Source organism: Trichosurus vulpecula, chromosome 1 (assembly GCF_011100635.1).
Source record: "Trichosurus vulpecula isolate mTriVul1 chromosome 1, mTriVul1.pri, whole genome shotgun sequence".
NCBI lineage: Eukaryota > Metazoa > Chordata > Mammalia > Diprotodontia > Phalangeridae > Trichosurus > Trichosurus vulpecula.
This window is the reverse complement of record NC_050573.1, coordinates 225,872,259-225,899,499: the sequence shown is the minus strand read 5'-3', so window position 1 is coordinate 225,899,499 and position 27,241 is coordinate 225,872,259. Positions and strand designations below refer to the sequence as shown.

The window sequence follows — 27,241 nt, the reverse complement described above, 5'->3', positions numbered from 1 at the left end:
TAATTGTACATTTCCAGTTTTTCCTGGCCCACCTTGGATCAGAGATTAATTCAGTCCTTTGCTTTCCTTATTTAATGCAATACCATTGATCTGCAAAACGGTCTCAATACATCTTCTTGTGTTCTCAAGTGAGAATCACTCTCCTAAGTGACACTGCCATAGTTAATTATGTCTAGAGCATCTTAACCTTCCTGCCCTGAGAAGTGCTAGGCTTAAATACACAGCAAAGTGATTAAAGCCTGGGAGTGAACATGGAATGTGTGTTTTTTCCAAGAGTAGTTTGTAGTTTGCTGAGTGGTGGCAGAGGTTTTAAGGACAGAAGATTAATTAGTACAAATCCTGCAACAAGCACGAAATGCCAAGAAGGGATTGTGATCTGACCCTAAAACTACATTCGCTATGCATACATACCCCGCCACGATCCCCTCTGACGCGAAAGGCACATAGCAGACTCCGAGACCCTGGAGAGAAGGCAGTTGACCGGGTGAAAAGTAAGCATTTTGTTGGGACACGCACACATTTGCTCCAAAAAACGAGCTCCTCCTTCATTATTTAGGTTCTGTCTTTGACTCTCCAGAGACTCAGAAACAACACTTTAATACATGCTTGTTCAATGAATGAACAAATTAAGTGATCGATCACAAAGTCCGCTTTCGCAGCCCTAGGGACAAGCCTGCGTGAGACCGAGGAACCAAGGACCGCGTTTTCCCCTCTCTCCTCCCAGGCTCCCCGCACCGCTACCTTTCCCCAGTCCCTGGTGTCCTCAACCTTGGCTGGGTCACGGCTCTGGAGGGCCGTGGCGGGGCGTGGCCAGGACTGGGGTGGGGGCGTGGACCACTGGCCGGAGCATTAAGAAAGTGCAGGAGTGGGGGGAGGCTGAAGGTGGCTTGCGGTCGGTTGCGCCACCCGCCCACTCTTCCCTGGAGCTCCACAACAAAGGTCACCACGCTATGGACACCGCCAGGGACTATGCCGGAACCCTGATAAGGTTGGTTCGCAGCGCGTCCCCACGCCACGCGGTGGCTGGAAGGCGATCTTCGGTTCACTCCCACTCCAGCCCCGGTTTGCCCCCAACCTCCTGTTCTCCCCGGGCTCCGCGCTCTTAGAGTCCAGTGCAGATCTGGAGCCTTGCGGTGCATGCCCCATCCGCGTCCCGCCGGCAGCACCCTGCCCAAGTAGGAGCAGAGCCAGGACAGCTGCTTGCCTAGTTCCCTCCCTTTCTCGCCCCCAGAATGCAGGGAGCCCAGGGGCTTTGACTCCTGCCCTGCTAGGTGTTACTTGTCCATTGTTGTTCTATGGGGCTGCCACCCTCCCATCTTCCGCCGCTTTGCCCTCAATACCTAAAAGGTGACTCAGGCTGCTGTCTAGGTGTGCCTTACCGGGAAGTGTACGAGCACTCGCACCCCATCCACCTGCTGGTGCTGCTGCCTCACGCAGGGTTCCACTGAACAGCACAGAGGCTTCTCGTTGGTCGCTGCGGCGCCGTCGGTCTGTCTGCACGGTGGGTGGAGAGTGCCTCATTAGTCTGCTCTCAAGGTCAAGGTTTCTGTGAATTTGAAAGTGTCAGGGAAGGAGAAAGAGGAAAGGGAGACACGTTTTCCAACTTAGCCTGCTAGAGCTTCCAGGTGCCAGGAATTTAATGGGGATGCGGGTTTTTAGGGGTCCTGGCATTGTAAGCATCTGCGAAGTTGCTGTCTAGAGGATTGCATTTGTATGAGAAAAGTTCCGATTTCTCAAGGGGTTTATGTCACCCACCAAGGAGAGGCTGCGATAGTGTCTCATCTTTTTGGTATCGGAAGACTGGTAGGACAGTTGCCCTTCTGAGACGCCCCCCCCCCCCGGAACCAGGAAGATGCCTCTCCAGAGCTACTTGAGTGAAAATAATTGCTATTTCGAGACCCATTGGCCCTTAGTGTTCAGCATCAGAAGATGTGTTGTGGTTTAGTTTTCCTGGTAGAAATTTTGTCAAATTGGGGGCGGGGAGGGGCGGAGAGAGAAGCAGGTGATCGCAGAATCTTAAGAGTTGAAATGGATCTCAGAAACCAGAAGGAGTGTTGTTTCACAGAAACACGGTTTAAAAAATAACAGGGAGCTTAAGAGACCACAGAATTTAGATCTGGAAGGGAATCTTGGCAATCATCTAGCCCAACCTTCTCATTTTCTAGATGAAGAAATGGAGGTCCAGGGACGTTAATTATATGATCCAACATCCTACCCATGTATGGATCTCCTCCACGGTATCTCTGATAGATGGCCATCCAACTTTGTACATCTACAGTGACACCTACAGCTAGATGGGGCAATGGATAGAGTTCTGGCCCTGGAGTTAGGAGGATCTGAGTTCTGACACTAGCTGTGTGATCCTGGATAACTTAATTGAGTCACTTAATCCTGTTTGCCTCAGTTCCCCATCTGTAAAATGAGCCAGATAAGGAAATAGCAAAGCACTCCAGTATCTCTGCCAAGAAAACCCCAAATACAGTCATGGAGAGTCAGACATGACTGAAATGACTCAACAACCAGTAGTGACATCCATGAACCCTATGATCTTTCTTCTAGCTAATTCTAGCTAACTCATGTAAAAGCCACCTAGCCTTCCCTTCAGTATTGCTTTGGGGTCTGCCTCCATTGGAGAATCTGCCTTTCATCTGTTTTCTTGAAAAGTTTCAGTGATCATATCTTGTCTATGACTATTTTTGGAGATAAAGCCTTTAAAAGGGCTTCACTTCCATGATAATCACTCCTGAGCTATTAGAATATACTTTTAAAGTGGGAAATTTCTCTGGAGTTGTCTTTTTTCTGATTTGTCTTCTCCCTCCTCCTCCCACCACCATTTTTAGCACTCCAAAATTACTCTGTGTTTCATAGTTACTTATCTGTGCAGTTTTCACCCCTCCCTAGTAAAACAGAAGCTCCATGAAGACAAGGACTGTTTTATTTTTGGCTTTATAACCCCATTGTGAAGCATTGTGCTTTGTATTTATAGGAACTTAATAAATGCCTATTGAATTCAATTGCCTCACAAAGTATTGAGTTTCCATAACTGAATAACTTTAAGCAGAAAGTAGATGAAGACTTTGAGGATTGTAAGGGATATGATAAATGGGGTCATTGAACTAAATTGCCTCTGAGGTAGGTTAGTTCAGGATAGTAAAACAAACCTTGGATTGGGAATTGTTTGTTTAGTTGTTTTTTTCATTTGTGTCTGCATAACCCCATTTGGGGTTTTTCTTGGCAGAGATACTGGAGTGGTTTGCTATTTCCTTCTCGAGCTCATTTCTTATAGATGATGAAAATAAGGCAAACAGGGTTATGTGACTTGCCCAGGGTCACACAGCTAGTCAGTGTCTGAGGCCAGATTTTAACTCAGGCAGATGAGTCTTCCTGACTCCAGGCCCAGCACTCTATCCACTGTACCACCTAGGGGCTTTAATTGAGAATTGGGAAATCTCGATTTTGCCAAATCTACCAGAAACTGCCGCTATGACTAGACAGAGGTCTATTAAAATCAAACAGAGGTCATGACTAACACAGTCTCAAGTATAATTAGGCAACCTCCTTCAAGACCTTGAGTTATTTTGCCTTCCTAGTAAAATCACCACCCCCTTTTACCTCTCTCTTGGCTACTCTAATACAGCCACAGGGTTGCTAGAGGCTCACTCACTCATCTCTTCCTAAGGGCAGAGACCATGTAGATTATTTTCATTGTTGTTCAGTTCTGTCTGACTCTTTGTGACCCCATTTGGAGTTTTCTTGGCAAAGATACTGGAGTGGTTTGCCATTTCCTTCTCCAGCTCATTTTACAGATGAGGAAACTGAGGCAAACAGGGTTAAGTGACTTGCCCAGGGTCACACAGCTAGCATCTGAGGCCAGGTTTGAACTCAGGAAGATGAGTCTTCCTAACTCCACACCCAGCCCCCCTATCCATTGCACCACCTAGCTGTCCCTGAACAGGTTCCAGTTGTGACTTTATCTTAAACAAGTTATGTAGCTTGGGAAAAGTTACTTCTCCCTGGACCTCCATTTACTGGTGTGTAGAATTAGGAGTTGGACTATATGATGCCTAAGTTCCCACCTAGAGCTAATAGCTCAGTCATCATCATCTAGCATTTATTAAGTACCTACTATGCCTTGGGCACTATCCTAAATTCTACAAATACAACAATAGGCCCAAAACAGCCCCTGCTGTCAAGGAGCTCACAGCAGAGAGACAGAATGCAAACAGCTATGAACAGACAAGACACATAGCAGATAAATTAAGTATAGTCCAGAGAGAAGACACTAAGATTAAGGAGGACTGGGAAAGTTTTCTTGCAGCAGGTAGGACTTCAGCTGAGACTTGAAGGAAGCCCTAGGAGGTGGAGTTGAGGAGGGAGAGTATTCCAGGCATGGAGATCAGCCAGTGAAAACAGTCTGAGTTGGGAGATGGAAGAGTGGGTCTTTGAGAGACAGAAAGAAGGCCATTATCCCTGGATCTCAGAGTACATTGAGGGGAATGAGGTGTAAGAAGGCTGAAGGATTGGAAGGGGTCAGTTATATAGGGTTTTAAGAGCCAAACTGAAGATTTTATATTTGGTCCTAGAGGCAATAAGGAGCCAGTGGAGTTTACTGAGTATTTGTGTGAAAGGGGGTTTACATGGTCAGAAATATAGGAAGATTAATTTGACAGCTGAGTGGCGGAAGGACTAGAGTAGAGAGAGACTTGTGGCAGGGAGACCGACCGGCAGACTATTGCATCATTTTTCTAATAGTATTTTATTTTTCCCCCACTATATGTTAAAACAACTTTTAAACATTTTTTTAAAAAGTTTTGAGTTCCAAATTCTATTCATCTCTCCTTCCCTATCCTCCAGTCTCCTGAGAGGGCAAGCAGTCCATATAGATTATTCCTATTCAATCATATTGCAATAGACCAGGCTATAGATAATGAGGACCTGCAACAGTGTTGGTAGTTGTGGCAGAGGAGGGAAGAGGACATATGGGAGGGATGCTTTTTTATGGTTCAGTCATTTTCAGTCATGGCTGACTTTGTGACTCCATTTGTGGTTTTCTTGGCAAAGATTCCAGAATGCTTTGCGATTTCCTTCTCCACCTCATTTTTTACAGATGAGGAAATGGAGGCAAACAGGGTTAAGTGAATAGCCCAGGGTCACAGAGCTAGTACATGTCTGAAACAAGATGTGAACTCAGGAAGATGGGTTTTCCTGGTACTCTATCCATTGTACCACCTAGCTGCCCCTTTATGAGATGCTACTAAGTTAGAAAGGACAAACCTATGTTTCTAATCCTGTGATAACTACAAATAAACACACTATTGCTTGGTGAATCCAAATCATCAGTTGTAGGTCTGAGGAGCTGTTCAAGGAACTCAGAGGTTAAGCTACTAGACCAGGGTTACACGGCTATAAGATTCAGAGGCAGGATTTTAATTTAAGTCTTTACCTGCTTCTAAGTCCCGCACTCTATTCACTGTACCATACTGCTTCACAGGCAAAACAAGAACTCTAGTACCTACTGTATTTGTTTCACAGAGTTGGTGTGATATATAAATGTCAGTTGCAGGTACTCCTCCACCAGCTAGCTATTTAATAGGCAATGAAAAGATTTAAGTACCAAAGGATTTCAAAGCAATCCTTCACGTGGGAATGAATAGAATTCATGTCACTTATCAAGAAGTACTGGTTTCCACACTTCAGTACACATTTATTAGGCCCCTACTGCATGCAAAGCACTCTACCAGGCACTGGGGATACAAAGAGAGGAATGAAACAGCCTCTGCCCTCAAGAAGGTATAGTCTCCTGACCCAGGATCTATCAGATTTCTCTTCTTGTAGAAAGCTAAAGGAAAGAAGGGAGGTATTGAATTTACTCTGGATTTCCCAGCCAAGATTCATGTTTCCACAGACCATCCTAAAGACTGGACACTTGTATTTAAGGAGACATATTAAAACATTACACATTTATAGATACGTGCTGGTTCTTTATATGCGGGATATGTGTAGGGAATAGTAGCAGAAACTCCTAATGTAAGTTGAAGACTAAATTAAAGCTTCAGAAAGCAGTCTTGCTTTTGACCATTTAAAATTAATCTAAGAAGGTTAAAAATGTTAGTTTCTAAGCTAAGTGGAGCCTGATAGTGAAGGATAAGAAATGTGCTGTACATTGGTTGGCTTGATTGAATAAGCTTTATTACAGAAAAGCTTAAGGAAGTTTCTGAAATTCCAAGAAGACTTAGGTCTTCCTGCTGGGCTTGGTATACCCTAAGGAATGAGTTAACACCAGGTTATTACAGCCAAACTATAGCTATGATTATTGGAAAGTTACCCTCCAACCTTCGCCAATCTGCATCTGGAAGCAAACAATTTCCTGATGACTTCTTAGAAGGGGAGACAAAGCATTTCATTCTTATAGACAGAAACAGCAAAACTAAAGATCAATTGTACACAGCTGCAGTGGGAAGTTAGATTTGAATAGGTGTTCAATATGGTGTCCTCGATAGTCACTGTATCAATTATCAGCATGACTTAGAACCTCAATCACTTATCTTAAAATTTGCTTAGTAAAGAACACACGTGTTTTAATGTTTACACATACATGTATATATAATGTATTATATATGCACATTTAGTTATGCACATATAATTTATGTGTATATATGTGCATTTGTGCTTATATAGAGAGCAAAAATATATAGATAGATATCTAGGTATAGCTATATATCTATAGATGGATGGCTAGATAAATATATATGCATCTAGGTAGCACAGTAGAGTGCTAGCTCTGGAGTCATGACTCATCTTTCTGAGTTCAAATCTGGCTCCAGATACTTACTAGCTGTGTAACTGAGCAAGTTACTTAACCCTGTTTGCCTCAGTTTCCTCATCTGTAAAATGAACTGGAGAAGGAAATGGCAAACCACTCCAGTATCTTCGCCAAGAAAGTCTCAAATGGGATCATGAAGAGTCAGACATGACTGAAATGACACAATATATTTGTATACAAATGTATAAAAATATTTTATATGTTACATATATTTACATATATAATTTGCATAGATGAATTCAGTCATTTTTTCTTTATATTGACATTTATAACCATTAATAATGATATATTTACATACTATTAAATCATATAAATGTATTAATGTATAAGTATATTAATATATAAAATAATTATATTAAATTTAATAATCAGAATTAATTAATTTCATAGGATCACATGGTCATAGATTTAGAGCTGGAAAGGAGCTTGAAAAGTTTTGCACCACAGTTTGTAATTTTTGAGGTCAACCTAGGCTCTTCCCTCCCCTTTGTTCCCCCCAATCCAATTAGTTGCCAAGGTTTATTGAACCTACCTCGCTAATTTATCTCATTTCTGTCCCCTTTGCTCTACTGACAGGACCAATGCTGTTTCAGGCCCTTACCACCTCTCACCTGGACTATTATAATAGCTTACTGATTGGCTGCCCTGCTTCCAGTCTGGAACTCCTCCAATCTATTCTAAAACATAGACCTGATTCTTATTTCCCTACTCAAAAACCTCCCTATTGCCTCGAGGGCAAATCAATCAATTAACAAATATTAGGCACCTATCAAATCCCAGATACCAGCTATGTGTAGTCAGGGATACAGACAAAAAAAAGAAGCAGTCCCTGCCTCAAGAAGCTTAACAGGGGAAACTCCATGGATAAATAAGTATACACAAGATACATACAGAGTAAATACAAGGTAATTTAGTTGGGGCAAGTACTAGAAACTGGGGGCAGGTATCAGGAAAAGCCTCTCATAGGAGGTAATGATTGTGCTAGACACTGAAGGAAGTTAAGGATTCTAAGAGCCAGAGGTGAGGAAGGAATATGTAGTAGGTGTGACAGGAAAGCCTGTGCCAAGCCACAAACACTGGAGATGGAACAGCACACAGGCCAGTTTGTCAGGACAATAGAATACGGAAAGCATCGTTGTGTGTAATAGATCTGGAAAGAGGCCAGAGCCAAGTTGTACAGAGTTTTAAATGCCAAAGCAAACAGTTTGTATTCAATCCTAAAGGCAATAGGGAGCCACTGGAGTTTATTGGAGAGAGTGTGACACAGTTACATGTATGCATTAGTAATGTCACTTGGCCAGCTGTGTTCAAGGGATGGATTAAGAGGTAGAGCAAGCAATAAGGAAGCTATTTCAGTAGTTCGAGTGAGAGTTGATGGGGCTCTGAACCTGAGTGGTGGCCATATGAGGAGAGACAGAGAGACAAGGAGAGAGACAGAGAGAATGAGAATGCATTATGGAGGCTGAATTGATAAAATGTACCAACTGATTTGAATGTGTAGTATGAGGGAGAGTGAGTAGTGTCAGTTGTTAACTTTGATGACTGGAAGGATGGTGCTCCCTTGACAGAAACAGTAAAATTCAGTAGACAGGTGGGTTTTAAGAGGAAAGATAATGAATTGTGTTTGGGATGTGTTGAGTTTGAGATGCCTATTTCCGATTTTTTTTTCATTTCAAAATGTCCAATAAGCAGGATTGGAACAGAGGAGCTAGAGGCCTGGGCTTAATATAGAGATCTGGGAGGCATCTTTGTAAAGGTGATTTAACTTGTGGAGTGGGTAAGGTCATACAAAGAGTGTAGCCTGAGGAGAGAAGCCGGTCCCATAGCAAAAACTTGGGGTATACCCACAAGTAGGGGCCAGGATACAAATGATGATCTAACAAAAATTCAATTGAGACAGAGTAGCCATGTACAAGAGGAACCAAGAGAAAAGTGTTACAAAAATCCAGAGAGAATAGAGAATATGCAGGAGGAGATGTCAAGTGCGACAGAGTTCAAGAAGAATGAGGATTAAGAAGACATAAAACCAAAAACTCCTTATTCTGGCATATAAGGCCTTCTGCTGCTTGTCTCTAGTCTCTTTCCAACCTTGCTTCATATTGCTCACTTACATACACTCCGTATTCCTGACCGAGAACCTGGATGACTAGCTGCTTCTAGAACTCAACTCTATTTCTTGCCTCAGTGGAACCATTTGTACCTGGAATGTATACCTTCCTCATGTCCTCTGCAACTCTCCTCTTTCAAAGACCAAATCTCCATTTCTCCCTCTGATTCTTTCTCTGAGCATTTCCTGATTCCTTCAGTTGTGAGCTCACAAACTTTTATTTACTTATTTAGTTTTTATTTACTTTTTTACTTTTATTTACTCATCTTTTTATTTACTTTTTAAAAGTTTACTTTTATTTCCTTTTTTATTTACTTATCTCTGAACTATTGTATCTCCCTCCACCACTAGAATGTAACTTCCCTGAGAGGAGGCACTTCATCTCATCTAAATGCTGCATCTTTCCCAGAATCTAACAGAGTACCCTCCTTAAAACAAGGGTTTAATAACTGTTTACTGGACTAAACTAATACATGAATACGTCAACTGGGAAAAGATTCAAGGGTTACATAGGATGTCCTCAAGGAGCTAACATTCTAGTTGGAGGATAAGCTAGATAACTACAAACATACAATATCCCTGTGCTAAGTGCACTAAACATGTACAAAGCCCCTAGCTGTGTGTGATCTGGGTTGGGAGAGGACTATTACTGACAAGAAGGAAGAAGCCTAGATGGAGAAGATTGTATTCGAGTTTAACTTTGAACAACTAAGATAAGTAGGAATTCAGCAGGCAAGTGAGGCATCCCAGGTTCAAGGGGCCAGTATGAGCAAGGACAGGGTGGCAGAAGTGGCCAGGACTTGTTCAGGGGAGAGAGTACCTTCATTTGGCTGGAAGGCAGAGGGTGTGAAAGGGAGGAGCAGGAAATAACGCTGAAAAGGGAGGGTGGTGCCAGATTATGAAAGAGCCTGAATGCCAGGCAAAAGAGCTTGACCTTTATCCTGGAAGCAATAGGGAGCCACTTCAGACTTTTAAGGGTCAGAAGATATGGCCAGATCTAGAAATAGAGATCAATTAGTCCAGCAGTTGGATGAAGAGTGTTTTAGAAGTGTGAAAGGGAGAGAAAGGCATGTTGTCATATTCTAGTTAGAGGATAAATCGTGCTCTACTAGGGTGGTTGCAATGAGATTAGAGGAGTCAGACAGGATAGGGCTCAAGACTTGACCAGTAATTTCATTTCTATAGAGAATCTCCTCCACCAGAAGGAGCTGGCACCTTCTCTCCAGCTTCTAGTCTTAAGGAGCTGCCTAGAACACAAAGAGAATAAATAATTTGGCCAGGGTCACACAGAGAAGATGGGTCAGATGCAAGAAAAAAGGTTTTATCGGGAATAAAGAGAACTCACATTTACATAGCTCTTTAAGGTTCATGAACTACTTTTTTCCCCAATCTTGTAATATAGAAAGTGTTATCCCCATTTTCCAGATTAGGAACTTAAAACTCTGAGAAGAAAATGTGTGCCCACTGTCTCACAGCTTTTAAGTGTCAGAGCTGGAACTTCAACCCAGGCCTTTTGACTCCAGGTTATTACTATTGTACCGTGCTTCTCCTGGGTAGAGGAGGTGATGGAAACCATTTTGGACTCAAAGTCCAAAGCTAAAAAAAACAAAGCACCCATAGAAGACAAAGGAAAGAAACAAGCATTTATTAAGCACCTACTATGTGCCAGACACTGTACTTTGTGCTTTACAACACCCCCGGGAGATAGGGACCATTATTATCCCAATTTTACAGTTGAGAAATTATAAGCAGAAGTTGAATGACTTGTTCAGGATCACAAAGCTAGTGAGTGTCTAAAGCTGAATTTGAACTTGGGTCTTCCTGATTCCTATCCTATACCACCTATCTGTCTCAAAGTATGAAAACATTGGCATGTTAGAAACATTGATACAAGAGTATGTACACTACCTGCAGTGGGGCCATCTCCAGTCACCCTGATCTACATCTTGCCCTTGGACCCAGATGGCTCTGGAAGGGAAATTGAGTCTAGTGACCTTGCACAGTCCTCCCTTACTTAAATTCAATCCACTTGCAAATCATGGCACCATCTTCCTGATATCATGGTCCTCTTTGAGAACACAAGACAAACAAGGTTAAGTGACTAGATGAGCTCCAAAGGGCCTTCCAGCCCGAAATCTCTGATTTGATGATTACTTACTCATTCAGATTGTCATTAAAACTATTGCCAAAAAGTTATGATGAGATTTTTTTTTTCACGAGTAGACTTAGTAAGTTTCTTGATGATCTTTCTGAAGTTCGTAGGCTCCTGCTCTGTCCGGGTGGAGAGAGATAAAAGAAAAACAGTAATATGACTGAGACTTAGTTCCTGACCTTTCATCTATATCAACCAAAGTCATTTCATGTTCTCACAGTCATACAATTCTGATGTCACATACTACTGAAATGAAGGGAACAAGGAAAGGGCTGTACAGCAGTGTGCAGTCTGCTTTTTGTTTAAGGTGGTGGTTGAGTAGAGCATGAGTTATCCATTTATGAGCTCTTTCACTTAGAATAATGACCTTGGTTTACTAAATCATAGTGTTTGGAACTTAAGTACAGGAATAGGGGAAGCTGAAAAGGTATTGGTTAACATGACTATTAAAATTTAAAAAAAAAAACAAAACATTTTGCACTGGATATCCAGGGGACCATTAGTGGGGATTAGTCATTTCTCCTGTTAGTAAGGTAAGTAATAGAACACATGATGCCTTCAAAGTTCACTAGATGGTTTGCTACTTGAGGTCAGAATCCATGTCTTTGTACTCCTGAAAATCTAGCACCATGTCTTGCACTAAAGTTCTGCACAATCTAGACCAAGAGTGGGGAACCTGCAGCCTCAAGGCCACATGTGGCCCTCAAGGTCCTCAAGTGTGGCCCTTTGACTGAATCCAAAGGGCTGCACTTAAGGACCTCAAGGGCCACATGTGACTTCGAGGCCACAAGTTCCCCACCCCTGAAGACCCTTCTCACACAATCTTCTCTACTCCCCTCACACACAGTTTAGTTATATTGGCCTACATGCTGTTCTATACATGCAAGTTCCATCTCCCTTCTCTATCCTTTTCCACTGCCTGCCCACCATGCCTGGAATTCACTTCCTCCTTATCTCTGACTCTCAGAATCTCTGGTTTCCTTCAGGTCTAGACTGAAGCACCACCTTCAATATGAACCCTTTCCCGATTTCACTTCCTCCTCTCCCCTCTACCGGGCTGCTGGTAACCTCCCATCCAAAACTAGCTTTTATTCACTTTGTACATATTATGTATATACATATACATATATATGTATATATGTATATGTATATACATAATATGTACACGCCATCTACCCTTTAGAATGCAAGCTCCTTGAGGTCAAAGACTGTTTTACTTTTGTCATTGTATCCCCAGTGCTTAGCAATACCTGGTACCTAGTAGTAGGTACTTAATAAATGTTTTTTTACAATTGATTCATGGTAGGTACCCAAATATTTGAGGAATAAATGAAAAAGTATGATATTAGAAAGCTAGTTACTATCTCGTTAAATTGAGGTTGGGCATCCCAATTCTTCCACAGGTTACCTTCTAATCTCACCTAGTACCTGAGGCATAGAAAGATTTGTATTGCTTTAACATCAGTACCCTACCTAACCATTATCAGTCCCAGTATCTGATGGATATGAAATCAGGGTTCTTCTACCTGCTTTGTATTACACCAGTGACCTAACCTAGTTTCTATCCTTGTGGCTTTCTTTTCCTTGTCAGAGGTAAGAAAATATTTCTTGTCCTCTTTCTCAATTAATAAGTACCATGAATAAGAATAAACAGACTGTTTAGTGTGTGGAAACTGGATTTGTTGAGCAAGAGCTAAAGATTGCCATTGCCAAAGAAATTAAATCTGATGTTCCTGAAAAACATAACACCTGGTCAATTCAGGCAGGAAAGAGTAAAATTACATTCCTGGAGACTGAGGGAGGGAGGTCAGTCAATGAATCATTTTGGCTTCATATAGACAATGGAAGTGTTTGATGAACTCATTTTTTGCCTTTTGAAAGAATATTTCAAACTTGGGGATCATCATTGCACAAGGATTTAAGGTAATGAACTAAGTAAAAACATAGTAAAGAGAAAAATCCAGAATGGAACAAGTAGAATAACAGATCGGGTTTCTCAGAACTCCACTGGAAATCTGGAAATGAATGAAAAAGTCAGTTCCCAGCATTGAGGAAAACTGTCACAAAGCCAGCCCACTGTACTTACTCCTAGGAGAAGAACTGAGCTCCTCCTCCAATTTAGCGACTTAAAATTCTGTGTAAAATAAGGCAGTCAGTTATGACCAACAAATACATACTTGCACAGACAGGAGGAAATTAAAGAATTATAACCAGGACAGGCATCTAGGGCCATTTTTAAAATGGAGGCTAGAATCTCCCTAGGACAGAGGATATTATCCGGGTTTTTTGTTGTTGTTTGTTTTGTATCATGGGCCTCTGGCAGTCTGGTGAAGCCTAGGGAATCCTCAGAAAATGGGGCTTTTTTTTAACTATAACTGAAGGAAATGCTACATTGTTGTTAGAGGTTAGTGAAAATAAAGATGTATTTTTTTCTTCATCCAAGTTCACAGATCCTGTGAAATCTATCCACAGATCATGTGGGGATCCTTAGACCCCAAGTTAAAAAATTCTGACTTAGGAAGGCCTATTCCTTCTGTCCCCACCAAACACAGTAAGGTAATATCTCCAACTAAATTATAAACTCCCTGAAAGCAGGAAATAGCCATGTCTTACATTGTTTTAGTATTTTCTACGGAACCCAAAATAAGACTTGATATATAGGTGCTCATATTCTTAGCAATTGGCATTGACTAATAATATAACATTTATCATTATTGCTTTCAGTGAGACACCATTATTTGTACTAACTAGGGTAATGTATTGCTATAACAAGAAACAGCAGATGGAGAAGATAGAAACCTATAGCTACCTGGACTCTCTTTCACCCATTCTTTTGTCTCCCTTTCCTCGGTGTCTAAATTGGGGAAGAACTTTGAGAATCATTGGTCTAGACTCATTTGCAGAAAATACGAAGTATCAAGGATATATAAAGAAATACCTTTACTGTACACACGTAGCTCTCACCCTCTTCTGCAGTTTTTCTACCCTAACTTAATATGAGTGATAGATACTCTGTGTCAACTTATTTTGAAGGTTACTCAAACAAATTAATCAGATTGTTTTGGGAAATAGTCACAGGATGCTAGAGCTAGAGGAGACCATACAATGAATATAAGAGGAGAAAAAGGAATAGAAAGAATCAGAATAGGAAATGAGGTAATAAAACTATCTTTTTTGTAGACAATATGAAGATATACTTGGAAAAACCCAAAGACTCAACTAAAAAGTTAGTTGAAACAATAATTTTAGCAAAGTAGCAGGATATAAAGTTAATCCATTTAAATCATCAACATTTCTATATATTGCAAACAAAACCCTGCAAGAAGAGATAGTAAGAGATACCCCATTCAAAATAACCCTAGACAATATAAAATACCTGAATACACCTGTCAAAACAAACCCAGAAACTATATAAACTAAAATATAAAAAAACTTTTTATACAAATAAAATCATATTTAAATAATTGGAGAAATAGTAATTATTCATGGGGTAGGCAGGGCTAATATAATAAAAATGACAATCTTACCTAAACTAATTTATATATTCAATGCCATCCCAATTAAATTACCAAAAATGATTTTACTGAGTTAGAAAAAATAACAAAATTCATTTGGAAGAACAAAAGGTCAAGACTATCAAAGGAACTCATGAAAAAATGTAAAGGAAGGAGGATTAACAGTACCAGATTTTAAACTATATTTTAAGGCAGTAATTATCCAAACTATCTGTTACTGGCTAGGAAAAGAAAGGTAGATTAGTGGAACAGAGTAGATATACAATTTACAGAAGTCACGTGTTTGACAACAATAAAGACTTAAGTTTAGGGGATAAGAATTTATTATTTGATAAAAATGGTTGGGAAAGCTGGAACACAGTTTGGCAGAAATTGGGTATAGACCAACATCATACACCATTTACCAAGATAAGGTCAAAATAGATATATGACCTGTATTTGAAGAGAGATATTACAAGAAAATGAGAAAAACATGGAACATATTACCTATCAGACTTATGGATGGGGAACAATTTATAAATAAATAGGAGATAGAAAGCAGTGCAAGGTATAAAATGAATAATTTCAATTACATTAAATAAAAAGGTTTTGTACCAATAAAATAAATGTAGTCAAGATTAGAAGAAAAGTTATGGGTTTATAGACAATTTTTCACATAAAGGACTCATATCTCAAATATATAAAGAACTTTGTCAGTTCTATAAGAATATGAGTCATTCTGCAATTGATAAATGGTCAAATGAGGCAAACAAGCAGTTTTCCAATGAAGAAATCAAAATAATTTATAGTCATATAAAATGCTCTAAATCATTATTGATTAGAGAAATACAAATCGAAACAACCTGGAGATATCATTTTACACCTATGAGACTGGCTAAAATGATGGAAGGGGAAAGCAACAAATGTTAGAGGGGGTATGGAGAAATTGGGACACTAATTCACTGTTGGTAGAACTTTGAACTGATCCAACCATTTTGGAGAGCAATCTGGAATTATGCCCAAAGAGTTATTAAACTATGTATACCCTTTGACTCAGCAATACCGTCATTAGGTCTGTTTCCTGAGTTGATTAGGGAGAAAAGGAAAGAGCCTAAGTGTTCTAAAGTATTTATCACAGCTCTCTTTGTGGTGGCAAAGAACTGTAAATTGTGGGGATGCCCATCAATTGGGGAATGACTGAAGAAGTTGTGGTATATGATCATAATGGAATATGATGAGCTTGATGACCTGAGAAAAATATGAATAGAAATAATGAAGAGTGAAATGAGCAGAACCAAGAGAATGCTGTATACAGTAACAGCAATATTGTTTTAAGAACAACTTTGGGTGGCCAAATCATTTTAACTATTATAAATACCCAAATTAACTACAAAGGACCTACGAAGGAAGACACTGTCTACATTCAGAGAAAGAACTGATAAATAGTAGCATGTATAGAATGATTTTACATATACAACATATACATATATATGTATACACACATATTTATGTCTAATGGTAGCCATCTCTAGGGCAGGGTGGGGTAAGAAAAAAGGAAAAGGAAAAGAAAGCTACATGATTATTATATATATATTACATGGATATATAAATATCATATATTTAAAAGGAATAGCACAGTAGATTCACAGTTTCATATGCAATCATCTTTTTTCTATTATACTATATTACAAAAATGCTTGTTTTCTTTTATTTCTTAGGTTCAGAATAAAATATTTTTAAATGAACACAAACTGACAGTTCAACAATGAACTACCTAGCTCCCTGCATAGATAGAACACTCTATATGAAATAGCATGGTCAAGTGCTAAATTGTGAGACACAGATGGCAAATCCCAGAAGCTTAGTGATTATTATAGGTTTAAGGTGTCAGAGAAGTCTTCATGGAGTTAATCCAGATTAATTGTTTTGAGTGTCTAATATTATAGACAAATGGCAGATGACAATATCTTCCTTATTTATCAGTACAGACCGATTTAAAACAATTTGAAGGATACCTGTTTTAGATCAGGTTAACAAGACCAGAGGGTGATTTTTGGACAATATTGTATAGAATTTTTTTTTAAAATGAAAATACCTGTTCCTAGTATCTTAGGTGCAAAAATTCACTTTAAGTTGTTCCTTTGAGATTAAAAGACTTCTGTAATGGGGTCTGTTGTAAAAGTCAGATTCAAACTTTTTTTTATCTCTGCTTCCTAAAATTCTGAGTTTTCTCAGGTCCCTAAGGTACCACTTTCTACATGAAGCCTTTCTTGAGCCTCCCAAAGCTGTTACCATGCTAATACTCTTGAAATTACTTTGTATACCTTTGTATATACTTTGTATTTACATACACGTGTACATATTACACTCCATGAGGAAATGTAATTGTGGGCAGGTACCATTTCAATTTGTATCCCCAGTGCCTTATGCAAAATAAGCGTGTAATAAATGTGCATTGAATTGAAAATGAATTGAATTTGACTTGACTCTTCTGTTTCCAGGCCCTTGACTTTTGTGGGATCACAAACCAAACGAGTCCTGTTAACTCCCCTCATGCATTCATCTAGGCCTTTCCGGGTCTCAAATCATGACCGAAGCAGCCGGCGTGGGGTCACGGCCAACACACTGAAGGAACTCATTAGCAAGGTACTGTTCCCAAAGCCCTCATTTGATTAGTCATACTTGGTCAAATTAAAATACGTAATACAACTCAATGTCAAATGTCAGAGCCTAAGCAATAAGATTTTTGTATTTCTTTAATGGCTTGCCAACTCTGGAAGTAGACTTTCTTTCTTTAGAATAATATGTTTCAGGGAGTAAGAATAATGCTAGTTACAAATCAACGCTGATTTTCAGACTTACCAAGCTAAAATTTAGTGGTCAAACACAACCAAAGACCTTCATCTTATTTGTAGATATGGAAAGGTGGTATTTTTTTTAAATCTCGGAGTCAACAATAGAGCGCAAGTATAGTTATAGAAAGCATTTTCTAAACCTTAAAGTACTATACAAATTATTTTAGTTGTCATTGATAATAATATGCAAAGAAGGCAACAGAGAAGGATAGGAAATGTTGTACTTTGAGGACTTTTGGGAAGCTAAGGAAGAGGCAATGACCCTCTTTACTTTTACTTGAGCCAGGCCCCTTTTTGACAAGACGATCAGTGCACCATCATATATGTGAAAGCCACTGGAGAAAGAAAATTGGCAGTTTAGGTCTTATGTTAGTTTTTCCAAAAATTATAAAATGAAAGACCATAATTTGCCAACATGTTGGAAGTTCTGTGAATTGTAGCCATCGATCATGGATGATTTAGTGGATTTATTTGAAATCTATTTCCCAAAACAATCTGATTAACATGTTTGAGAAACTTTCAAAGTAAGATGAGATAGAATATCTATCATATTAAGTTAGGGAAAAAGAACTGCAGAAGACGGTGAAAACTGCATGTGTATAGTAATGGTATTTCTTTAGACATCCTTGACACTTCCTGTTTTCTGCAGATGAATCTAGACAGAGACTCTTCAAAGTTCTTCCCCAATTTAGTCACTGGGGGAAGGTGATCAAAAGGAGTGAGAGAGGAATCAGCTATATATTTCTTTGAAATCCATTAAATTTTGAAAGGGAGAGCCATTTGAGAACTTCTATTTTGTTTCAAGATGGTAGCCTGAAGAATATATTGGCATTTATTTTTACAATACAAGATACATTAACATGTATTTTGATACCTTTTAGCAATAGGTTTTGAACAAGCAGCAAGGCTCAGTGGAAAAAATGCTGGCCTTGGAATCAGGAGACCTGGATTTAAATTCTATGTTTTAACTTTTTTAACTATGATCATGGGCAAATCACTTAACTTACAGCATCGATTTTCCCCATGTATAGAACCGAGGTATTCCCTATCTCACAAAGTTGTGAGGAAGGTGGTTTTTAAAGCTTAGAGACTTCAGGTGCTTTGATCAGATTTTAAGATCTTCAGAGTTAATTTCCTTCATAACATTATTGTCATAGGTTTGCTATGACAACCAACTGTTCCCCCAGTTTGCTCATTTCCCCACATATTCGTTCATACAAATCTTCTCATGTTTCTCAGGATCCATCAGATAGTGGCAGCTTGATGGCATAGTCCAGAGTGCTAGGCCTGGATTCGAGAGCACCTAAGCCCATATTTAGCCTCAGACGCTTACTAGCTGGATGACTCTGGGCAAGGCACTTCACCTCTGTCTGCCACGATCTCCTCAACTGTAAAATTGGGGTAATAATAGTGCCTACCTCCCAGGGCTGTTATGAGGATCAAATGAGACAATATTTGTAAAACACTTAACACAGATAAGGTTTTATTAAATGCCCATTTTTTCTTCCTTGCATTATGTTTGTTCTTGCTTATGACACAATAATATTTTTCTTTTATGACACAATAATATTTCGTTAATTCATATACCAAAATTTGTTTAGCTATTCTCCAACTGATGGGCATCTATTTTACTGCCAATTCTTTGCTACTACAAAAAAATGTTGCCATAAATACTCTCGTACATGTGGGTCCTTTCTCTCTGACTTTGATTTCCTTGGGATATAGTTTAATTTGAGAAAGAAAAAAATCAGTTAAAATGTTATACAAATGTGCAATTCCCTGTTCTTGCCATTATCCAAACTTGGTGATATCAATAACCTCTTTTGGATAGAGTTGAACCAAACTGTACTTACTACAAAGCCTATGATACTGGGTTTCTGTTCTCGCAAATCTAGACCCTGGATGCCCTGGCAATTACTACTGGGCTGGTTACTTTAGTGTTGGAAGAAGATGGCACAGTTGTGGATACTGAAGAATTCTTTCAGACCCTAGGAGATAATACACATTTTATGATCTTGGAAAAAGGACAGAAGTGGACGCTGGTAAGCAAAAATATTACCCGATTCTTTCCTCACTACAGGTATGCAGAACTTCTGACATTGGAGCTTGTATTTACCTGATACGTATACCTAAAGAGTGTGAGGGCTTTATCCATATTCCCAACATAACTAGTATCCTCAGGAATTAAAATTGCAAGAACTGAGGCAAAGAGGTTGAGGGGCTTGTCTGAATCAATAAATAGTTATATTCTAGGGCAGTAATTGACAGCATACTGTGTACTTGAGAATGTGGCCTGGTGAGTGAATGATATCCCTATTCTCAAGGAGATTAATAGGGGAAAACCAGGTCATCCCACAGCTAACATTTATTCAGCAGACATTTACTAACTGTTTACTCTGTGCTGTGTGATGGGGGGAGGTTGGAAAGAAGAGGAGAGAGATACAAAATTTAGGGAACTTACAGTCTCGTAGAGGAATAGAACTGATAACAATGATACACAAAATTATACAATACGTGCATTAGAGAGGTGTAAAGCAAAGTACCATGAGATCTATGAGGAGGAGACAGGCGGGTGATCAATAAAAGCTACGTGTGAGAGATAGCACTTGAGTTGGACTTTAAAAGATTTAAAAATTTAATAGTAATAGAAGGGGGGTGGACATTTCAGACATGTAGGGTATTAAGGTATAAGACATCACTTAATCTCTGGAATTATTTCACTCAGCATCTGGCACATAGTTGGTGCTTGATAAATCTTTGAATTGAAGGGATGGGTAGATTGTGCTACTTGGTGAGAAAATCTATAGAGTTAATTAAGGAGAGATTCCTGGAGGTGACGGGTCATGCAGCTTGCAGTAAGAAGTTATTCTATTCTTCTGAGACTCTCTGAAACAGACCTGTACAATTTGTAAACTTCTTCCAGGCCTTAGCTAGGTTAGACTAGAGACAGAGGATGGTTGGTTGCTGTGGGTCATGTGACAAACAGGAGCATGTGAAGGGGCAACCCTACATTTCTGGTGGGCCAAAATCTTTTGGCGAGCTGCAAGCTGCAGGCCATATGTTGTGCAGGCTGGTTCTAGAAAGAAATTTTAGTGAGGGAAGAAGTGGTGGTCAAGGAAGAGAGAGGATGTGGAGGAGAAGAAGGAAAGTTGCTTAGGTGGAAAAGAGAAAGCTGGATTATGGAATCCCACTGAAGGGCTATCATTAGTGGCATAATGAGTCTGAAGCAAGGGCTGTAGAAAGTTTTCTTTTAGGAGAGATAACCATAAGCCAGTGAAAGACTAGGTTGAATTGCAGAAGTATTTTTCCCCAGACTTCCAGTACTGCTTAAAATAAAAACATGCCAATTCGAAAGTTGAGGGTACTTTTTCATATTCTTTAAGGGAAAGAATTGTAAGCAGTGATACTGAACTAGAAGTAAGGAGACCTGGGGTCTATTTAGTCCTACCCCTGCTTCTTTGTAGGGGTGTGTCCTTGAACAAGTCACTTGATCTCTTTTAAACTTCCTTTTCTTCATCCCTCCTGTCTACGTAACAGGCAGATGGGGATGTGGGGATTGTCTCAAGACAAAGCAAAACAGTTTTTGGTTTTGTTTTATCATTTTAAATATTATTTTTTATTTTAAATCATATAGATCTCAGGTATCATCTTGGTTTCTTGCCCTTTTCCTTTTTAAGATTTTTTTAAGTGCATGCTCAACTCACTTTTTCTTTTTCTTTTATACTAAGAAAGGCATTCACTGAGTTTGCTTTAAGACTTAATCATAAGGTAGGGATAAGGACTAGACCTGTGATTTCATTGGCATAGAGGACTCCCAGGTAAGGAAGCTCTCTACCAGTGCAGGTTGCAACCTGATCTGCAATTTATCATCTTAGAGAGTTGCCTAGAGCACTGAGAAGTTAAGTGATTTGATCAGGATCCCAGAGGCAGAGATTTGGCCAAGGTAGAATTTGAACCCAGGTCTTTCTAGCACTCTACCTCTAATGATTATCCACTGCAACATGCTTCCTTTCGCCAAAGGTAAATGAATACATATGTACATACTTAGATATATGCCCCATATAAGAAGGAGGGAATCTAGGTGGTCTGGTCTCTTGTTCTTATCACAGAGAATAGTTGTCTTCTTGATCATTCATGTCCAATGATTCATGAGCCCATCTGAGGTTTTCTTGGCAAAGATACTGGAGTGGTTTGCCATTTCCTTCTCCAGCTCGTTTTACAGATGAGGAAACTGAGGTAAACAGGGTTTAAGTGACTTGCCAGGATCACACAGCTAGTAAGTGTCTGAGACCAGATTTGAACTCATGTCTTCCTGACTTTAGGCCCAGTGCTCTATCCACTGCTGCCCACCTAGCTGCCCAATGTATTGTTGACCAAAGTGGTATTGTTTCCTACCTGCAAGTAAGATCTGACAAGAACTTTTTCCGATTAATCTGCTTATACTAACATCTAGGAGCTTGACATAGTGAATAGAATACTATTTGAAATCAGGTGATCAAGGTTCAAATCGAACTTCAAAGAGATATTTACTAGCTGTATGATCATGATTTAGTTACTTAATCATTTAAAGCAAGTTTTCTCATCTGGAAAATGGAGATAATAAGGCTATACTATAACAATTTCATAGGGTTGTTGTGAGGAAAGTGCTTTTGCAAATCTTAAATTAATTCTAAGAGTGGAGGAAAAATGAGGAATGGCTATGGTGTGTAAAATTAAAAAGGCACAAATAATTTTTAAATTCTTAAAAAGCTTTATAATTAAGTGATCAAAAAAATCAGCCACTTGTAATATGGAATATGACCACTAGGTGTCATCCTCTACTAAACGATTGAGAAGATCCCCTTGCTGGAGTCAGGTTGAGAAAAGAAGTGGTTTGAATTATGGCTTTATACATTCTTTATCTCTCTTGGGATAAATAAGAAATCCATAAGCTCCAAGGTCCTTAGGTCATGGTGAGTCAATGATCTTGGCACTAGTGTAATTAAATGAGTTCTCTCCTATATTCAATTAGGGCAGCTTCCCTTTCAAAGCAGACATAGTGGTTACTTATATGGACCAGATGGTTTAGGGTTTGGCAGATAGGTCTGGAATGATTATGACTTTGCTGCCTCCAGATATGGATCTCTTCTTCTGGGTGTCAGGACACTGCCAAAGAGAGCCCAAGTTTTAGCTGAAAGCCCTCCAATAGGTGCCATCAAACTACAGATCACATCGACTTTGGCCAACCTCCCGTTGTCACCGAGGAGGCCATATGACCATTTGAGAGGGAATGGCTTATGACCAAAGTCTCTAGCAGACTGCCCATCTGTAATCTGCTGTTCAGGGACTTTAGAAAGAACTGTCTGTGTTTGGGAATGAGAAAATAAGAAGAAGACCGGATGGGGTGAAATAAAAACAGTTGGTAATATTTTAAATAATGGAATTCAAATATTTTGGTCTGAAAAGTCTTACTAATGTGGAGTTCTGAAAATGCCACAGCACTTTATAGTATTCCTCAAATGCCAATTCTCTGCCTCGTGCAGATAATTTTTTTTTTTTAAACAAAGTGCTTAGTTTGGGGTGGGGCGGGGGTGGAAGTGTGTGGGCAGGTGGGAACAATAACGCATTTAAAGTCAAAGGACTTGGGCTCAAATTCCAGCTTTGTCACTTCTTACCTGTGTGACCATGGACAAGTCTCTTAAGCTCTCTGGGTCTCCATTTCTTCAACATACAAAGGAGTTGGACTTGAATGGCCAGGCCCCTTCTAGCTCTAAATTGACAATATGTTTAATCCTCATTCCACCTCAGCTGCTAACAATGTGGCATTAACATCTTCTGCCTGGCTCCTCCTCCAAAACGGAAACAATGCTGACTTCCTCTCAATTGAAAATGAATGGTAAAGTGCTTTATTGTCAGAAAGTAAGGTCAGAAGACCCAATCAGCTATTTGGTATCTGTTGCACCTTGTTAACCTAAGAGTACATCTCAATACCTTTCATCTCTTCTATCTAGAGTTCATTGAGGCCTCACTCTTGCTTCCCTAAGCTGAATCCCCACTAAGTTTATACTCTTTGTCTAAATAAAATTCTGGCAGCAGAACCACAATCACAGTGGCGCAAATGTTGGACTGAGACACAAATTATTCAGAACTCTGAACCAAATAGCTCTGCTTAAATGATAGGTCTTAGTGTAAGCAGCAACTATGAGCATCAGTATTTTTACACTGGTTTCAATGAAGCCTGAAGCCAGCCTAAAATAAAAGTTACAAAACTAGATGTTTGGTTTGCTTAGGATTTTACTTTTTCTTAAAAAAAAAACAAACCTATCTTTCCTCAAAACAGGGTCCTAAATATGTTACTCAGAAGCAAAAAAAGTCTGGAATAGCAAGAGTCACTTTTGACTTGTACAAGATGAATCCCAAAGACTTCCTTGGATGCTTAAACGTGAAAGCAACCATGTATGAGATGTATTCTGTGTCCTATGACATCAAATGTACATCTGCCAAAGCTGTGCTGAGGTAAGCTAATTTTATAGGCTTAAATACTTTTATGCAAGTAGAATGTCTCCATGTATTATCCCAGCAGTAAATGGTATTTCTGTTCCCCTCTTCTCAGACTCCTCGAAGGCAGGGACCCTTTTGTCTTTCTTTGTATCCCCAGCACTTAGCACAGTGAGGGGTACATAGTAGGTGCTTCATAGGTGCTTATTGACTAACTGGCCTGATAAATTAATGCTTATTGATTGTCTGATAATGCTAAATTGGAAGCTTTCTTCTTACAAGAAGTCATTCCTGTTCCTCCGTAATGCTAGGGCCATTCCTCTGCTGGAGACAATTTATCTAATGTATAGCTTATTACTATATATGCTGTCTCCTCATTAGATATAAACTCCTTGAGAGCTATTTTTTATCTTTCTTTGTATTCCCAGGGCTTAGCAAAGTGTTTGTAGGGCTTGATAAGTAATAAATGAAATATATTGACTAACTGCAAGGTACCAGAGTTCTCAGTCTAACCTCAGAGCTTGTTTGTGTATTGACATTAAAACTGCATAATCATTGGCCTTCAACATTATTATCAAATACTGGTGTAGCAGAAGCAGCACTGGGCTCTGGGAGTCAGTGGATTCTGACTTGATTCAATTAGTAGTTAACTATGTGTCCTTCTCTGAGCTCAGGGATTCTTCATGAGGAAGTAGGATTAAGTGATCCTTGTGGCTCCTGTGATTCCAGATGCTATGATGCTTATGGATTAAGAGGACTCTGAATATCTTTACCCTGGGCCTCCATCAGAGTTTCCATAGAACATTGGAAGAACTGATTTCCAAACAAGGAACACAGCCTATGACCATTGGATTCCCTGAAGAGAGTCTCTAGGAAGGCAGCTACGGCAGCAACGGCTCCTAGGGAGTTTATACAAAGATTTGGCAATTCCTATATGACTATTCTGTTGCTCCCTCTAAATCCCCTTTAGGTGGAGTTAGGACTGTGACCGCTCCTCTTATTTAATAAAGAGAGACAGAAACAGAAATGACTTGCCTTTCTGTAATTTGCCCACAACAGATCTTACCGCTGCCTTCTCTGAGTGCAGTAGAGCAGGTCAGGAGGATGGCTTAAGAAAATAATAAGATCCAAATAGGTTTATCAGTTAATCTGAGATTAAAAAGCTTAGTCTGACTTCTGTTGTCATTTTGTTAAAAATCACTCCTTTCATATGTGGCACAGGCCTCATTAAAAAAGTCACTTAAAGTTCAAAAAAGATGACTACCAGAACTTGCTGTCATTTGACTCCCAGCAAGGGCTTCCCTGAAAGACAAACTTAAGTATTTCTACTGATTAGTTCAAATCAATGGGGAGATCACATGATCCTTCTGAGAGGCAACAGTATTCACTGAATAGCCACAACAGCTAAGAAAGTTATGATGAGAGCAGCCCAGCTGTCTGGCTCTAGGCCACTGTTGTGAACACAAGCCCCTAGGAAAGCTGCACCTGGCAAAGGGCAGTCATTTAGTCTGTGGCATCTCCAGACAGGTTCAGAAATGCTTCCACCCACAACTCAACACACATAGGAAGTTCATACAATTCCTGGCTGTCTCAGCTGTGGTCTTAGCACAAGTTTAGGGAGAAAAGGGGAACTCCTTTTTTTTTAAACCCTCTTTTTAGCTTTGGATTGAATAGGCACAAAAGTTAAAGCTGTTCTTTCTGATGAACAAGAATTACTCCTTTTCTGTGAGTAGAGCACCTGTCCTGGAGTCTGGAGGACCTGAGTAAAATTCCAGCCTCAGATACTTGACATACTTACTAGCTGTGTGACCTTGGGCAAGTCACTTAACCCCAATTGCCCTGCCTTCCCCCCTCCAAAAAAAATAAAGAATTACTCATTTTTAATACTAAAATCAGTGGTAAGTGCTAGGCAGGATAGTATGACTATTTTTAATTTTGAGAAGCTCTGACTTCTAAGAACTACCTTGGAGTTGACGACCTAACTGATTGCCCTGAATGGAATGAGTTAACTAATGCCGTTATTAGGGCAATGGAATCCTGGTTAATTTTTTTCCCTTCCATTGGCCATGCCTAACTTCAGTTCAGGCCTACACTAATTATTTTCATCAGTTAGACTCGTAAGGATTCAATAGTATTCTAGAGTCACTGAAAATTAATGACTCAAGCACTGATTACATCAGGTGCTATTCAGTATTTAAGTTTGGCATCCCACTTAAATCAGGGCTTAGATAAGGAGTGTGTCTGTCTAAGTATAACTGAATTAAGTTAGGAGTGGTGTGGAATAGACTTCTAATGTTGAAAACTGTTGCCTCCTCCCACCCCCAAGTCGCTTGCAGGACAGTGGACTAAGATATGGAAGGAGAAAAGTGATTTTTCTATCCTAATTTAAGATGCTTAGTCAAGCAAGGAATGAGATCTTTGGACCTCTTTTTTTTGTTTGTTTGTTTTCCACTAATTTCTGCTGTCTTCTAGGCACTTCTTGCGGTTTATGTCCTATGCTGCCCAAGTCACCGGACAATTTCTCATCTACACTGGAAATTACGTGTTACGTGTGCTTAATGAAACTGATGATTCCACTCCTCCTCTGAAACCAAGAACCAAGGGATGGCTCCTATAGGGGTACAGTGCCTTGCATTAAAGGGATTGTAGCTGGCTCCTTTAGTTCCTTCCCAAAGTTAACTTTTAAATGACTGGTTTCAGGGATGCTACTTTATATTCTTAGACACATCATTTGCAGATAGTTGGCCACTACTACTCAATACTAATGATGCAAGTAAAAGTTAATTGTGGCCAGCTTTTTGTTTCCTAGGAAATTCCTTTATGCTAATGAGCCTGGAAGAAAGAGTATACATAATAGGCCTCAAGGGCCAAAACGGAAAGAGGTATACTCTGTGGAATGCTCAGTCGGGCTCAATAAATACACTACTCAATAAATATGCTTTGGTGGCTTACTCAACACAGTAGGCAAGGCCCTCATATATCCATGTGTGTCTCTGAAAGCTAGCTTTCACATGCAATCACATCTCTAGCAAGCAAATGTAGGAAAAGTACTTTTGGGTCTTCAGTCCAGATAGATCACTGATGCCACAAAAGAAATAAAGAACTGGCAAATAGTATTGGTGTCTAATGAGGTTATTTACTGGGCACTGAGAGGCAAAAACATGCAGTATCTTCACTTAAATAAGATTGCAGTTGTAGCTTGCCAGTTTCTTGAAAAAAGCTTCACTTTAAACATGACTTATGGATGGAATTCTTTATGGCCAATGCTATATATGCCTGTTACTTTCATCATTAAGAAATTCTCTATTTTTAATGTGTCTGGGTTTTTCTTAG

At 39.6% G+C, this 27,241-nt stretch overlaps 1 protein-coding gene across 1 annotated transcript; it reads left to right on the top strand.

The window, feature by feature from the left end:
- Window positions 1-853: 853 nt before the first annotated feature.
- CIDEA (cell death inducing DFFA like effector a) lies at window positions 854-27,024 on the top strand. The gene is made up of 5 exons (XM_036736662.1): window positions 854-988; window positions 17,078-17,222; window positions 19,327-19,473; window positions 23,751-23,926; window positions 26,381-27,024. The coding sequence occupies exons 1-5, from the start codon at window positions 951-953 to the stop codon at window positions 26,523-26,525; spliced, it is 651 nt and encodes a 216-aa protein (XP_036592557.1). The 5' UTR covers window positions 854-950; the 3' UTR covers window positions 26,526-27,024.
- Window positions 27,025-27,241: the final 217 nt, after the last annotated feature.